The sequence below is a fragment of the Tetrao urogallus genome, assembly GCF_951394365.1.
Source record: "Tetrao urogallus genome assembly, chromosome: 1".
In the NCBI taxonomy this organism is placed as follows: domain Eukaryota; kingdom Metazoa; phylum Chordata; class Aves; order Galliformes; family Phasianidae; genus Tetrao; species Tetrao urogallus.
In genome coordinates this window covers 114,894,110-114,910,199 of record NC_136813.1, presented here as the reverse complement: position 1 = coordinate 114,910,199, position 16,090 = coordinate 114,894,110, and the positions used below count along the sequence as shown (strand labels likewise).

General features: G+C 40.9%; 1 protein-coding gene across 3 annotated transcripts; it reads left to right on the top strand.

The window, feature by feature from the left end:
- Positions 1-443: 443 nt before the first annotated feature.
- On the top strand, positions 444-12,848 carry RABL3 (RAB, member of RAS oncogene family like 3; the record flags this gene model as incomplete). 3 transcript variants are annotated; one of them, XM_079549836.1, is made up of 8 exons in its annotated part: positions 444-489; positions 774-865; positions 1,870-1,999; positions 4,944-5,058; positions 6,513-6,663; positions 8,219-8,290; positions 9,974-10,012; positions 12,598-12,848. In XM_079549836.1, the coding sequence occupies 8 exons, from the start codon at positions 444-446 to the stop codon at positions 12,661-12,663; spliced, it is 711 nt and encodes a 236-aa protein (XP_079405962.1). In that variant the 3' UTR covers positions 12,664-12,848. The 3 variants fall into 3 exon arrangements, with proteins under 3 accessions (XP_079405962.1, XP_079405963.1, XP_079405964.1); XM_079549837.1 differs by having other exon boundaries at positions 9,974-10,016; XM_079549838.1 differs by lacking the exon at positions 8,219-8,290.
- Between the last annotated feature and the right edge of the window lie 3,242 nt (positions 12,849-16,090).

Genomic DNA, 16,090 nt, shown 5'->3' with positions numbered 1-16,090 from the left:
GTTCAGAGCCCAGGCCGAAGCAGGGGAGAGGAGCAGCCCCTCAAGACGCGGTCAGCGCGGCTCCTGTTGGTGCTCCACACTAACCAGGCGGGGCCCCGACCACCCGGGCCCGGCTCCCGGCGCGCACCGCGGCAGGCCCCGCGCGAGGCCTGCCCGGGCCGGCACTGACCTGCCGCCGCTGCCAGCTCTCCCTCCCTCTCCGGGCGGTGCTTCCGGCCGCTCCGCCGCTTGCGTCAGCACTGCGCGCCGCTTGCGTCAGCGAGACGCCCGACCCTCCGCGCGAACCAATCGCGTCCTCCCAGAGCCCCAGATGGTCCCCGCCCAGGTGGGAGTTCGGCCAATAGAAAGCGAGCGCCGCTTCTCTCACTCGAGCAGTCAGCGAATCGCTTGAGCGCACCGCGAGAAGGCTGATACGCGCGGGAGTTGTTGCTAGGTAGACTAAGATGGCGGCTCTGGATAGGGTCAAGGTGCTGGTGTTGGGCGACTCCGGTGAGTGCGTGCCCCTCTCCCCTCCCCCAGCACGATGCACGATGCGCGCGCGCACAGCGCGGGGCTGGGGCGCCCCCCTTCTCTCCCATGCCCCCCACCCGCAGCCGGGGCGCATGCGCAGTGAGCCGCTGCCTGAGGGGAGGAATCCCCGCAAGACCCGGCCGCTGGGTTTTTAAGAGTTGGCCGTTAACCGCTGTTCGGGGGTTGATTGTCCCGATCCCCGTCGGTCCCTTTGTCATGTGGTAGCCAGGTTGACCGACATTGTCCTCTGTGTGCCTTTGCAGGTGTCGGAAAGTCTTCTCTCGTGCACCTCCTGTGCCACAACCAGGTGCTGGGAAACCCGTCCTGGACGGTGGGCTGCTCGGTGGATGTGCGAGTAGGTGCTGGGCTGCCAAATGCTCTGGGGAAAAATTGGTACCTCGTTGTAGAAGCACAGAAATCACTAAGGCTAGGAAAAAAAAAACAACACTAAGATCATCTAGTCTAACCTCCAACCCATCCCCATCACTCCCACTAACCACATTCGTCAGTGCCATCCATACAGTTCTTAAACACCTCCAGGACGGTGACTGCACCACCTCCCTGGGCAGCTGTGCCACTGCCTCACCACTCCTTCTGAGATGAAATGTTTCCTATTATCCCTCTTGAGCCTCCCCTCTGGTGCAATTTAAGGCCATTCCCTCTCACCTTGAACTTGAGGGTACTCGGTGTGATGTCTCCCTTCCTGCTCATTGCAGAGGATGAGGTTATCCACTGACTCCCCAGGTGCAATCCTCACAGCACAGTGATGAACGCTTTCATCAGTGTTTCCTGCATTTTCTTTGAAACGCTGTGCTGTCGGTTAGGACTGATTCTGCTTTACTGGCTGTGAGTTTAATCTCTGAGAATCTCACAATATGTTTCCTAAGCGTGGGGAAAGAAACACGGCAATTCTGTTTCACTGCAGAATAAAACAAAAATTGTTGATTGATTCATTCAGTTGAGATGTCAGTGAGAATTTGGAGAGGAAAAAGATGTGGCCAGTGGGAACTCAGTATGTCAGTGTTCTTAATGTTGTGGCACTAGCACAGGAAGTCATGACCGCCTCTTTACATCTGCTTTAGCAATACACGGTTTCACAGTGAGGGATAAGGTTTGCTAATATTTGGGTGGGAAGAATGATTCCTGCTGATTCGCCAAACTCCAGAGAAAGATCTCTGATATCCGCTGATATCCTGACTCTGTCCACCCAGTCTTTTTCCACTTGAGAGATTTGAAATTGCTGCCACTGTTAAAATTTGCAATTTTCTGTCCAAGTGCTGTAGTCCTTTGAGCTGTATTATACAGATTAACGCCCAGAAACTGATGCTGTGATTGTGTATGATACAAATTTTCCATTAGATCCACGACTACAAAGAAGGGACTCCAGAAGAGAAGACATACTATATTGAGCTGTGGGATGTTGGAGGTTCAGTGGGTAGTGCCACTAGTGTGAAAAGCACAAGAGCAGTATTTTATAACTCGCTGAATGGTAAGTTTGCTTGGTGTCAATCTCTTTTTGTCACTTGTTTCTGTTGAGAGCTCTCTTGGTTCTTGAGCAGGACTCCTTTAAGGCTAGATGAGGACTGTTCCATTCTCTTTTCTGATTCCAGCATATTTATAAAGAAAAAAATAAAAAAAAACTAGCATTCTTAGAATTTTATGGATTCAATTTTGAACTGGGAAGGTATTTTAGACAAACCTGTACAAATGTGCTTCATCAGCCTTCCCCTTCAGTCTCATGCAGCTAGCGCAATGATGAATCTTTGCAGTGTTCCAGTGATGTCCTTTTCAGCTATGCATGCAGACATAAAAGGCTGCCATTACCTCTCCAGGCCTGATATATGTGCAGAAATACAATTTATATTTTCATGTCTGTCTAGTTCCAAAACCTACAGTGCAGAAATAGCTATTTGAATTTCTAAATGTGAACTTGAAATTATGGTATGAACTTTGATAGTTATATCCCACAATGACAAACTTGAACTCTTCTCCCATAAAATTGCAATATTCTGATAACCATCTTGCCTTCTGCTCATTTAACTTGTCAAGTGATTTGTAGTAGTTGAATCTGCAACTTGCAAGATTGGTGGAAAGTTACATTTTATGCCATTTGAAAGGATGGCATCTGTTCCCTTGAGATACTGGCTTAAAGGTCTGGTGGTTCATCCTTATCACTAAGGTAGCAAATAAGAGATTGCATTTCAGTTATTACTTTTTTGGCATCCAAGGATAGTTCACTGAAAATAGATATATACCTGATTAACATCTGCTTATGAATCTCTCTCACTTTGACTCTCGTTTCTTGTTCCTCGTCATTTGAGAGCCTTCAGTAATGTTTTAAGCTATATAGTAAGCAATTTTTGCTCTGTGATTGTTTAATTAGTTATTTCTTTCCCCTTTCCAAGGGGATAACTGTATGCAGGTATCTCTTGCTTGTACTGTTAGCCATACATCTCTAAATAAGATTTGATTTGAGCTGTGTCCTCAAAGCAAAGGCCTCAAAATAAGCTTCTACTGTACATGAAAAAAAATGAGTTCTTTTTGACACTTAATTTGCAGGCATGCCAGCCTGTATAGGTCAGACTTGGAAATATCCTAAAACAGCACATTAGGTGATGAAATTTCAAAGTTATGTATGTTATAATCGATGAAGTTATTAAAATAGAGCTATTTATCTTTACTGCCCAAATGATATCACTAGCCAGCTTGCATATGAAAACTGTTGGCTTTGGTAGTTAGCCTTGGCACTGTTGTGGTTTTTGGGTTGTTGGGGTTTTTTTCATTAAATAAATTCCATTGCTAGAGCTTGTCTCACAGATTGCTTCTCCTCTGATGTAAGAAGAAAAGATTAATGCATTCCTTCTGCCTGACTGCTTCACCTTTATTGGGCTTCAAAAGACAATTGGTGTTTGGTTGCAGCAACATCGTTGCTGGCTTTCAGGGAGACCTGGGTACTTTGAAGCTTGATACAGTTTACTCTTTAGTCTACCTCAGCTCTTCAGCTTGGTTGTTCCTGCATCTGGTGTGTGGATTGTGATAGTCTAGGACAGTGAACAGGCAGCAAGGCTGTGGCTTGCAGACATTTTGTGGGAGGAACTTTTCCTTGAGTGGTCATTGGTCCTACGCACTCTTTTTTGATGTTGTCTTCTCTGCTGGTGCAGCTATCTGTGTAGGCTTTCAGTGAAGCAGAGAAGGGAACCAACCTATCAAAAACATGGCTAGGGAAGAGTGTCTGGAGGTAGAGCATGTTTCTCACAGATTATGCAGCACTGCCTATGAATCTGTTGACACAGGCCAAGTTATATTGTGCCATGCTTTTTCTCCCTGCGCTAGAGGTGGGCAGACGGTTGAGTTGTCTTTTCCTGCAATTACTAAGATAAGTGCTTTGAAATAAGGATATGGTTGTGACATGATGGGAAATTTCATAGCACTGAGTCTATGTGCACAGTAATGTGAGGTGGTGGAGAATGTGTTTGTTCTTAGTGTGTACAGTGGGTGGCATCTTTAGGAATTAAGGTAAAAGATAAGATGACTAGTATTCTACACCTATGTACTGTTAAATGTGTTTAAAACAAATCCTGATAAGGATATTATGCCATTTGGTCCTTGAATCAATTACGATTTAAAGTCTGGAGGAAGTGGGAACATTCCACAGGTTTCAGAAGGTGTGAATAAATAGAAGAAATTTGCTAGCAGGAATTGGTAATGGAGTTAGGAACTGTGGTTATCAGAAGTGGGTGTCTGTTAATAGCACTGCTAGGAAGTTTGGCTGGCAATTTTCCTCTCTCTGATTTTACGTTATGAAGGATGATAGTGATGAAAAATGCTGGAAGCTTAAATACATGAAATCATATTCATTCATATTTCTACCAGCCATTTAGTGGACTGTAAAAGTCTGTGAGTTTCTCTTGTGGATACCTCCCCAAGTACTTGGCATCAGTTCTTGAAAATGCAGGAAAGCAATAGCACTGTGTAAACCCTTCAAAACAGAGGAAGAACCTTTGGACTTCTCAGATGGTGTGACCAAAAAAATGGTTACATTTACTAATTAGGCAAAGCAGAAAAAGGATGACTTCTCTGCTGCAGCAATAGAGTTTCAGTATCCTTAAGACTAGGCAGAGCAGAATCAGAGAATGTATGCAAGCCACTTGCAGATTAAATCCTGAGGTGGCTGTTCTTTTCCCTTTTTTGTGAGATTTTCTTTTTGTTCTTATCCAATTCCTGATAAGCAACTTTAGGAAAAAAAAAAAAAAAAAACCCAACAACTGTTGTATCGCAATATTTTCTGGTTTTCTTATTTACTGTAACCGAACTGGTTATATTTCCCTTTCCTGATTGTTAGACATCTGGGGACCTGCAGATGTAATTTTGTGAAGATAAGAAAAAGACACACATCATTAAATAACATCTTGCTGCCTACTCTTTCACTTTAGGGATAATTTTAGTGCATGACTTAACCAACAAGAAATCATCCCAGAATTTATATCGCTGGTCTTTGGAAGCACTCAACAGAGATGTCGCTCCAACAGGAGTTCTCGTGACAAACGGGTGAGTGGAAAACATACACAGTATGTGCACAGTAATTCTAAGCTGCTGTGGGAGTCTTCGTTCATCCCAAAATGTGAAAACCACACAAAATTAGATGTGGCTGGAATTTTAAGAAAGAAGTAAAAAATGAGGACATACCAAAGAAAATCACTGTGGTTTTCTTTTTGCATTGCTAATCAGGCCATTCTCTCAGTAGATTCCCAAACTGCATAGCAGAGACCTTGCTTTAAGGGAAAAGATGTTTACCGTGCCCTTTATTTGCCTGAGGCCTCTGTCTGTGTTCATTCCCTGATACCTGAAGAGACGCAAAGCCCTTGTACAGTAAGTGTCATGGAATGGCATGACTCTGTTTGGGAGGGCTTCCCCTGAATGCACCAAGACCAAGTGCATTCACTTTTGGGTGGATGGGAGTCATTTCAGGAGTGTACCTGAAAAAAGAGCTTAAAGAACTCCATGTAAAGAATGTGTTAATAATAAGCTTTCCAGCAACTTGTCAAGTATGTCCTCTTGTTTCTCTGTGTGTTATATACATAATCAAGGAGGTTATCAAATCATTGATAAACCACATGCATGAGCAGAGAAGCAATAATAAAGGGCAGCTTTTTGTGGGTAGATTACATTGTTTATCTGCCTGTGCTGGTACACAGGTGCTTCTGTAGAAACGTGGGAGAAGGGAAGGAGGGCTTCCATTTAAGCAAACTTAAGATTTCTCTAAAGCTTCACTTCAGGGACAGATGTTCAGCTCCTATCAATTACTTGATCAAGTTGTTGCTCTTACTCATAAAATTACTTCACTTTAGCTTGTCTTAAGTAAAACTGACAGGTATCCTAAGGGCAATGCTTGGTATATGGATTTGTAATGATGTTTAATTACTATATAATTTATTTTATAAAGACTATCTTTGATCATAATTCATACCTGAATCAAAGCTTGGAATGGAAACTGGAATTCAGGGTGTAGTAACTACCTTTACTTGAATGTAGAAATTAGTAACTTGACACTTCAGCAGTGTTATTGCAGCCCTTTTGATCTAATGTGGGAAAGGATAATGTTTCACAGTTGTGATTTATTTCATTGCCCTGCCTTAAAAATGTCGGAACTTTGGATGTTCAGAGATGCTGCTCCCTGCTGAGTCTCTGATGGCTGCATATGCCTGGTATAATACTGAATGAAGCCCCTGTTTCTTTCTTGCTTGTCTAAACTACCTAGCATTTCTTCTGACCTGCAAGTCATCTATGAAGAGAAGAAATCCAATCCATGGTTTCTTTTTTCTTTCAATTTCTGTGTAGGGTCTTAGATGCTGAAGCCTTAATTTGCGCATACAGCATGTTCTCACTTAGATAAATAATGTTGATAAATTGCTCTTATTTGAAAGGAACAGGGAATCTTATGGTGCCCCTAAGCTCACTTAGATGACCCTCACTCCATTCAGGATTATATTTGTTTCCTTCAGTGACTATGACCGTGAACAGTTTGCTGATAACCAGATTCCGCTGCTGGTAATAGGAACTAAGCTGGATCAGATCCCAGAAGCTAAGCGTAATGAAGTTTTGACCAGAACAGCTTTCTTGGCTGAGGATTTCAATGCTGAAGAGATAAATTTGGTTAGTATCCTTGTCACCAGTGTTTTTCTTTTATATGGCAGTGATTCTGATTTTCTGTTAAGTAAAACTTGTTACAAAAATTGCAGTTCCAGTGATTTTCTCAGTAGTGCTGGAGCATGTTTTGATTAGCTGACACCTCTATGTGATGAAATGATGGTCTTTGTTTCATTGTAGAAAGATAGAGGGGTTAGATAAAGCTGCTGATCTTGGAATTGATGACTGGAAGTTTTCCCTCTTCTTAGTTCCAACATAAAATATCTTTGAATGAAATATTTTTGAATGAAATAACCATATTATTTATTTCTGTATATGGATACATATGTGTAGTGGGTTAACCCCAGCAGGTAGTTAAGTACCACACAACTGCTTGCTCACTCTCACCCCATAGGATGGGGGAGAGAAATCAGAAGGATAAAAGTGAGAAAACTCCTGGGTTGAAGTAATGACAGTTTAACATGGAAGTGGAAACTGTGCAAGCAAAGCAAAAAAGGAATTCATTTGCTTCTTCCCCTCAGCAGACAGATGTTTAACCACTTCCTGCAAAGCAGGGCTTTATCATGCTTATGTAGCAATTATTTGTGGAGATAAACACCATCAGTCCTCGTGTCCCCACTTTCTTTCTCCTTTCCCAGAGTTTTTATGGCTGAGCATGATGCCGTGTGGTCTGGGATATTCCTTTGGTCAGTTGGAGTCAGTTTTCTTGGCTGTGTCTCCTCCCAGCTTCTTTCTAGCTTCAGTTTGCTTGCTGGCGCAGCAGCAAGAAACAGAAAAGGCCTTGATGCTTTGTAGATAGTGTTGAGGAATAGCTGAAACATCGATGTGTTATCAATACTGTTTTCAAATCCAAACCATAGCATCATGCAAACAACTATGAAAAAAATAAACTCTATTCCAGCCAAAACATTACAGTCTTTAACATTGACAGTGTGCTGTGTAAATGTTTCTGCACATGAACACGTGACCAGTATAAATTATTAGCTGACTTTATAGCTGGTGACAGAACGTAGATATGGAGAGCATAGGGGAAATCAGAATTCTCTAGTTACTTTGCAGTGTAGAATTGACTTTACCTCTAGTGTAAGGAGTCTACCCTCCAGGCAAAGATCTAGATGAAGGACAGTACTAAGGAAAGCTGCTGCTTCCATGCCTTTCATGAGTAGAGAGTTTTGGTCCACAGGTCAAACCAATACCTTGCATGATACCTGGCTAGGATTATTTCTGTATCATCTTCTGATACTGCACCTCTGAAATCACTTGAATGCTACTTCTCTTAAGCAATTGATTTTGCCTTCAAACCTCCCATTCCCAAAACTCTGAGGAAAAGGAGACTTTTTGGTTTATCTGAACTTAAAACACCAAAGGTTTTTATTTTTATTTCTTCTCAATCCATTTTTCTCTCAAATGACTTTGGAGATGAAATAATAGCAGCTGGACTGTTTCCTTTCATTGGCGGTATGTGCATGGCTGAGGAAAAATGTTATGGTAATTTCTACTTGTATGTCTTCATTGCACTGATTTTTCTCATGCTTGGTTTGTTGACTTTCTTGTGTTCTAGGATTGCACCAATCCTCGTTACTTGGCTGCAGGCTCATCCAATGCTGTCAAACTAAGCAGATTTTTTGATAAGGTAAGTCAATTAAATTAGGCTTTACTGCTCTATGTATTGAACACTGTGATTTGAGCATGGAAGACACCTATTCCTTTCACATTGTGCTTTTTGAATTTGAATCAACTCAAGCCAGGTATGGGTAGGCCAAAGGCTAGTCTTCTCATGGAGATCTGTGATCAACTTGAAAATTTGGTTTTTTATCTGTACGTACTAATAAAGAACAACTCAGAACTGTGCAAAAACAGTGCGTATACTTTTGAAATCATTTGGTAGACCAGAGGGTTTGCAGTGAGCTAGGGTAACATGAAGAGTTACAAGACAAGCAAATGGTATCCTGGGCTCCATCAGAAGAGGGGTGACCAGCAGGGACAGGGAGGAGATTGTCCCTCTCTACTCTGCTCTTGTGAGGCCCCATCTGGAGTACTGCGTCCAGGTGTGGAGCCCTCAGTACAAGAAAGACAGCAAGCTGTTGGAGAGGTCCAGAGGACGGCTACAAAGATGATCAGGGGACTGGAGCACCTCCCCTATGAGGACAGGCTGAGGGAGCTGGGCTTGTTCAGCCTGGAGAAAAGAAGGCTGCGGGGTGACCTCACTGCAGCCTTTCAGTACCTAAAGGGAGCCTACAAACAGGAGGGGAATCAACTCTTTGAAAGGGTAGATAACAGCAGGACAAGGGGAAATGGTTTTCAGTTGAGGGAGGGAAGATTTAGGTTGGATGTCAGGGGGAAGTTCTTTACAGAGAGAGTGGTGAGGTGCTGGAACAGGCTGCCCAGAGAGGTTGTGGATGCCCCGTCCCAAGAGGTTTTCAAGGCCAGATTGGATGTGGCCCTGGGCAGCCTGGTCTAGTATTAAATGGGGAGGTTGGTGGCCCTGCCTGTGGCAGGGGGTTGGAGATTCATGATCCTTCAGGTCCCTTCCAACCCTGGCCATTCTGTGATTCTGTGATTCTGTACAGACGATGGTTAGCTCTGTCGCTCCTAGTTAAATCAAACTTCAGGAATGAAGAAATTTAGTACCTTACTTTTCTTTCCTCAACAAGAGAGCATCAAGACCTACTGTGAAAATGACAGGATTGCTCTGGTTTAAGGCACTTAGCATCCCTTGCACAAAGAGATCACAGTGAAACAGATGATGTCCCATAACAGATCATTCTTCAGAAGCGAAATTTGGCCTGAATTTTTTTGGGAGGAGGGTGCAGGTTATACAAAATGATACAAATTGCTTTTTGATTCTTAGACTGGTGGTGGTAGCTGCATAGGTGCCCTTCAGCATGGACAGTTTGTGAATCATTCTCAGAGAGCAAGTATGGCTACCTCCTGTCAAACCTCACCTATTGCACAGTGGACATCTGCAGATTGAGCTTCTGTGGCAAAACTACTGCACCTGCAGAGACAGATGGGAATAACTTTCACTCTGATGCAATAAGGAGATACCAATCACCCCCATTATTAAAGGAGGGCTACTTTCGTTTGTGGTATAGAAGTTGAGGATGACAGCTTTACCAGGAATCACTGGAGGTAGCAACTCCTTCAGTGTGTAACAGCACTGTAATGAAAGCAGTAGGCCTAGAGCATGGGGCTTGAGTCCAGATCTCTCCCCTGTTAGCCATGAGTTTCACTGCTCATGTGTGAAGTATTGGTTGAAATCTGAGGTTATGCATATATTGTGCCTGCTAAAATTATTCTCTCACTGTTTTTCCAGGTCATAGAGAAGAGATACTTCTTAAGAGATGGCAATCAGGTTTGTAATTTTTTCTTTTTTATTTTGTTTCTCCCACTGTCGTGAACTGCTGGTAGAGACCTTGTGTAAAACATGGACTTTGTGTGACTTTAATTTATGCTAATTTATGCTGGTAGTTGAGGTCGGTTTTTTTATCTGTGGGAGCACAACTGCTTTGGTTAGGCTGAAAATTGTCTGACTTGTGTCACCTGAAATGTTTGTAATGTGATCAGCAGTAATCTAAGTATGCTAACATAGTTTAAATAAATTGGGCTAACAGGATCTCTTTCAAATCTCTCAGCCTCTGACTGTCAGCTTGCAAGTTTAAGCCAGAGATGCTGTCATGAAGGTCAATGAAAAGGCTTTTTTTGCACAGATGAAACTAGCATTATTTATTTTGTATGGGTAGTTTTCATAGAACCAGTGGAACAGCAGGAAAAAAATGGCAATATGATACCATACTGTAATTAATTCCTAAATGGTTAGATAAACTGTTTCCAGTACAGTTGGTAAAGAACAAGGCAAATGAGTGCCTTCACAGGCCAGTCATTTCAACTTGTTATTGCCCCTGTTTTCTCATGTGTTGTCTAACATGCAGGAAACAGTGAAGTTCTACTCATCAGGTCTGTGAGGTGCTTGCAAATTATGGTGAATAGCACCACAGAAATAGTGTGAAATGTATTACTAAGTGTAACTGAGCTGAAAGCCCCTTTGGGAGAGCAGGAAAAAATGAACTTGGAATTATAAAATGCTTACCTTATGTGAGCATGTTCTTATGCCTTTTAGAAATAAATTTGCTTTTTTTCTGTTTCAGTTCTGCAAGATTCCCTTTTTTCTCCCCTCTCCACTCCTACTCAAGTTCTAGAAAAATTCCCTGTCATGGGAATAATAGCTTAATGCAGAAATCTGATTGTGTGCTGTTTGTTATATGGTGTAAGGTTTTTATTTTCCTATTTGATCATTTTTAGTAGCTAGCCAAAGATTAACTTTACATTCTTTATGATCTCATGCCAAAGATTACAGCCTGCTGGTGACTACTTTCCTTTGCCTCACTGACAACAGCTCAAAAGCTTGAAACAAACCTTAAGCTGTGGACAGCCATGTTTAAAGACAAAATCCAAATTAGAATGGGTGACTTCAGTATAAACTCATAATGTTGGTATTTGAAATGAGCGATGTCATGTGTATCTTATGAATGCCTTTCTGGGTTTTCTACAGTGGGTTTCTTCAATCCCTTTTGTGTTTTGTTGTTCTTTTTTTTATTGCCAATAGAATTCTTCAGGATGAAAAGAAAAATAAGTTTCAAATAGCTTGTAGCTGAGCTTTGATCAGATCTCATATAAACAAATTATTGTTACTCTAAATTAATTGGCTTTGATATAGAAAACGCTGAAGCAGATAAGTTTTTAGCTATGTTGTCTTTCTACTTTTGAGTTATAATGTCAGCATTTTTCTTTTCTGAATTCCCAAAGCAGTTTGGATTAGATGAAATTCTGTGTAAAACTACCTGGCTTTTCTCAGGGATTACTGCTTTTCAGGCTTGAACAAAATAATTCTTGAATGAATACCTTAGTCTTAAGCCTGACTAGATTTAACTTGTGTTTCTGTAGTGGACTTTTTATTTTGGCTAAGCTCTTTGCTGTCTCAGCTTACCAATGAATTACATAACCCATCAGTCTGCTTCATAGTGTGAATTGCATTCTCTCCCCATATCAACCACAAACGCCTTTATTGTCCTAGCATGATCTGTAATGCTTGGCTGACACCTTCCATTTTAATATTCATATGTCCTATGAGAATATGGATGCTTACTGATTCTGCTGTTTCTGCTTACGTCAAGTTAGACATTCAAGTTATTCTGAATCATAATCACACAGTTTTAAGAGTCACCAGTAGGACAGCCATCTAATACAGTGTTAGAGAGCAGCATATCTCTTTCTTTTGGGTGATCTGTGGCTCTACTGGATTGCAAATGTTTGAAATATGGTTAAACCACAGAAGCTTTTGATGGTTTTGAGTAGATTTTTTTTGGTAAGCACTCATTGTCACAATGTAACCAGTGTATACAGATAGTCTGCAAAAATAAGAGTGCTAATCCTTTGTATTATTGCAGCTTTTTCTATTCTGATGGTTTTCTCAAAGCTTTCACCAGTTGATAACATCGTACTTTCAACTGTACTATGAAATGTACTATGACATACTGCTGTCTCGGGTTAGAGACATTAAGTCTCAACAGTTGTTTAATAGAATGTGGTGATAATATATTATAGTTTTAAGAATGAATGGAGGAGAAATTCTTTTATGTGTTTGAATCTGGGGAAAATATGGACTTTGAAATCTCTTATTAAGGGGTTTAGGATTCATTGTACACCTTGCCAAAAAAGCCTAAAGGCTCCTAAAGGAGCTCTACAGGACAAAAGATCCATACTATAGTTTGACATCTTGTTTGATGCTTTTCTAGTACTAGTCTGAAGTGTTTTAGTCCTGATTCTGGGGACAGTGTGGAAGAGGATGGCACTGTTGCAGTGGGTGCAGTGAGAGGAACGTGAATATGAGTGAGAGGGAAACTCCTGCTAATTCTAACAAGTTATCTTTTTTGTCTGTAGATTCCTGGCTTCTCAGAAAGAAAGAGATTTGGAGGAGGAACACTGAAGAGCCTTCATTATGACTGAACGCTGGAAGAGATGTGGAAGATGACTTCTCTGAGTTTCTGACAACATTCTCATTCCCACTAGGTGCTTGAAGACAATAATTCTTATGTCAAGCAGAATAAAATGAAATCATGCTTTGGCCAGGTAGACTGCTGAGGCTACTTTTGCCAGAAAAGACATTAGGAAGAATGTCCAGAAACCTAACTTGAAACCTGAAGTCCTTCTTAAGATTGCCTGAAGATATGGGAACATTTGGGGAAAGTGTGCAATAAATTCTGTGCCTCCCACAATGCAATGGTAAGCTGTCATGCATAGCACGTATATTTGATATCTTTTTCTCCATCTGGGAGACTTATGGATAGTCTTTGCAATGAATTACCTTCATCTTACCTCTAACAGAAAGATGATACTGAATGGGCTTCTCATTTACAGTAAAATGAACAAAACAAGTGAGCAAAATGTAAGAACGAGTAAGGGGTGGTCTGGAAGATAATAGAATGCTGTCATTAAATGTGTGGTGTTGTTTCACCTGAAATATAATATTCAGCCATATTGAAAAGGGATAAAAGTGATAGGTGAAAGATTAAAAGGGATTTGAAGCCTAAAAAAATCACAAGTGGAAAACAAATTCTGCTGCTTAAATTAAAATTGTTTACTTTAGAGATGACGAAGTAGATCAGATACTTCTGTTTATCTTTTCATAATTGAGTGTTCTTGTACTTTGTGTTAAGTTAAAGGGCAATGTATTGAAAGTTGATTGGAACAAGTAAGGTTTTTGTATAGTGCTTATATGCAACAGATGTGGCATGGTCTTACTGAGTCTGAGAGCTTAGTGGATTCAGAGAATGTGAAATATAAGAACAGCCAGCCTTAAAATGGATAGAAATGTAAAAGAGATACAAAGCCCTGAAAAAGTAGAAACGAGGTATGACTATAAAGCACGTTCTGTGATGTTTCCTTTTCATATTTAGTGCTAAGAATGTGGAAAGTGTATTGGCCTTGTCTGCTCTTGGCTTTGTAAATAGCCCAAGCTTTGTAGAGTTTCTCACCTCCCCACAGTTATGTAGAGTGGTGAGAACCTGGTTCATGGCAGTTTATTGTTTTCTTTTGCTTTTCTCTCCTTCCTCATAGTCACTGCTAATGGTTAAGCCTCTGGTGAAGGCTAACTAAGAGCTGGAATTAGATATAAATACAGATTAATAATAAATGGATGTAGACGAAAGTAAAATGCTGGTGTGAAATTGACAGTGAGCTGAGTTCTGCAGTCTCCAGATTACATCTGCCGGCAGCCCTTCTCTAGCAGCTGCCTGGAAATAAATGGAAAGCTGCCTATTGCTACTAATCAGGCACAAAAATGACAGCTAGGTATACCAGTCTAGCTTATTAAAAATATGAATACTTTTCTTTTCCTGAGGCCATTTTCAGAAATTGGAAATGTGCTAATGTGAGTGCATTAAGTTTCCAGGTGCGTGTATAAAATATTTACGCTTAGTTTATGAGCAGAAAAAATAAGGTATTGAAATACTCATAGCTAATAATCCGTGAGCTATGCAGATCAGGACAGTGCCAATGTCTGATTCTGCTCCTTTGATAATGAAAGCTAGAATTGTTTTCTCAAGGTCATCAGAACTGGAGTCCCTCCTGTTACCAAGGAGCTGCAGAGTAGGACAAGAGTGCTGGGAAGGAGGATTTTTTCCTTCACCCTCTGGCTCCTTCAAGAGAATTGGCAGTGCTGCAAAGTAAGGAAGGCTATTTAATTGAAAATGCTGCATGAAACAACAGTTGCACAGGTCTTTGATTTGTAAGAAACAGCTTTCCAAAGTAGCCCTCTACAATTAATCAATAAAAGAACATTGTCTAGCATGTTGTAGGGAAGTCCTAGTTCCAACTCAGCTGTGTTTGAGCACTTTCTCCTGAGGCTCCCCAAAGAAGAAACAAAGTCGTAGTGTGAGCAATCAGTTCACACTCCAGGAACATGAAAACGTGCATAGGACCTGTCCCTCAAGTGGGACTGAAGCTATGACAGTTGGGATGTTGGAGCACATTAGAAATAGATACCATTAGGACAGAAGAAGAGAAGGCAAAGAAAACAATACTGAAAAGAGTAGAGTATGTATGCAAGCAATAGGAGGTTAGCAGATTGAGAGAGAAGTTTGCTTGAGGGCAGGACTCCTGCTATAGGCCCAGCTATGTTTCTTTGGGCTCATTCATCTACCTGTGAGCTGTATAACTCAGGATGGCCTGAAAATGTCTAAACATTAGTTTCGAATTGTCATCAGAAAAAGCTGTGTTCATTTTTCTCCCAAATATTTATTGTCCATGCCAGGTTATTTCCATTTGCTAGTGAATTGACTTGCTGCGTGGTCTGACAAGTGACTTCATGGACAGTCTCACTATCTCATCTACTAAGTGGAGGCATGGCTTTGATGTATCTGTTTATCAAATTGTAGTGCTTTCAATACACTGGGAATTAAAGAGTTTACTTTTTTAAATACATACACATATATATATAATTCTGTATGTTTAATTTGAAATGAGAACAAAAGTTTTTCCAAGCTCTTTGTTGTGAAAATATTCCATTAGCACCACCCTTAACTCTGTTCTGTCATAAACACTGTCGTAATTTTGATATGGTTAGTTTTAATGCAAAGAAATCCTTTAGACAGCTGTCATTTGATTATAATTCTAAAAGGGAAAGGCTATATTTCTGTGGTGTTCTCTGTCAGTAGCCCTGAAAAATGATTGCAGACCCATCTGACCATGATTACAGCATTTTAGTATTCGTGGTCCCAGATTAGAACAGGTTGATTGATAAAATACTTATGTATGTGTTTTTTTTTCCCCAGTATTTTTACCCACTTGTAGCATTTCATCAGGACTGAACTAAAGGTGTTAGCATATTCTAGCTATGTTTAAATATAATCCTGAAATTTCATAGTTTTCCCATGCTTGGGGTTAGGATAATTGCACTATCCCTATTTTGTGGTTTCTGCGTTTACATGGCTCGCATACACTTTAGATCTCTTTAAATAACTCCATCCTATTTTGATTTGTAGCAACACCTTCTCTCTTGCTAAATGTAATACAGCGGCAGAATGGGTAGTGAGTAATAAATTAGACAAATTAGAATGGGTATAAACTCAAGTAGGCACCATTAGCCTGCTCAATATGTGTAGTGTGTATCCAGATGTGGGACAACCATCCCAGCTCTTTTTTTTTTCCATTGATTTTACCTTTACTCAGTGTCCCATCCCTTCCACACTTCAGCTTTGTCCCTCTCTTAAACTGGTTGAACATTAGTTTTTAAGTGTCACTAGAGAAAAGCTATGTTCATCTTCTACAGGTTCATTGTGCAGCCCAACCCTGTTTGGTTCTGTTTGGTTTTTATTTATTACAAGCTAGAGTAACTAGCTAGATCATCTTATGCCTGTGTTAACACAGTGTTGTG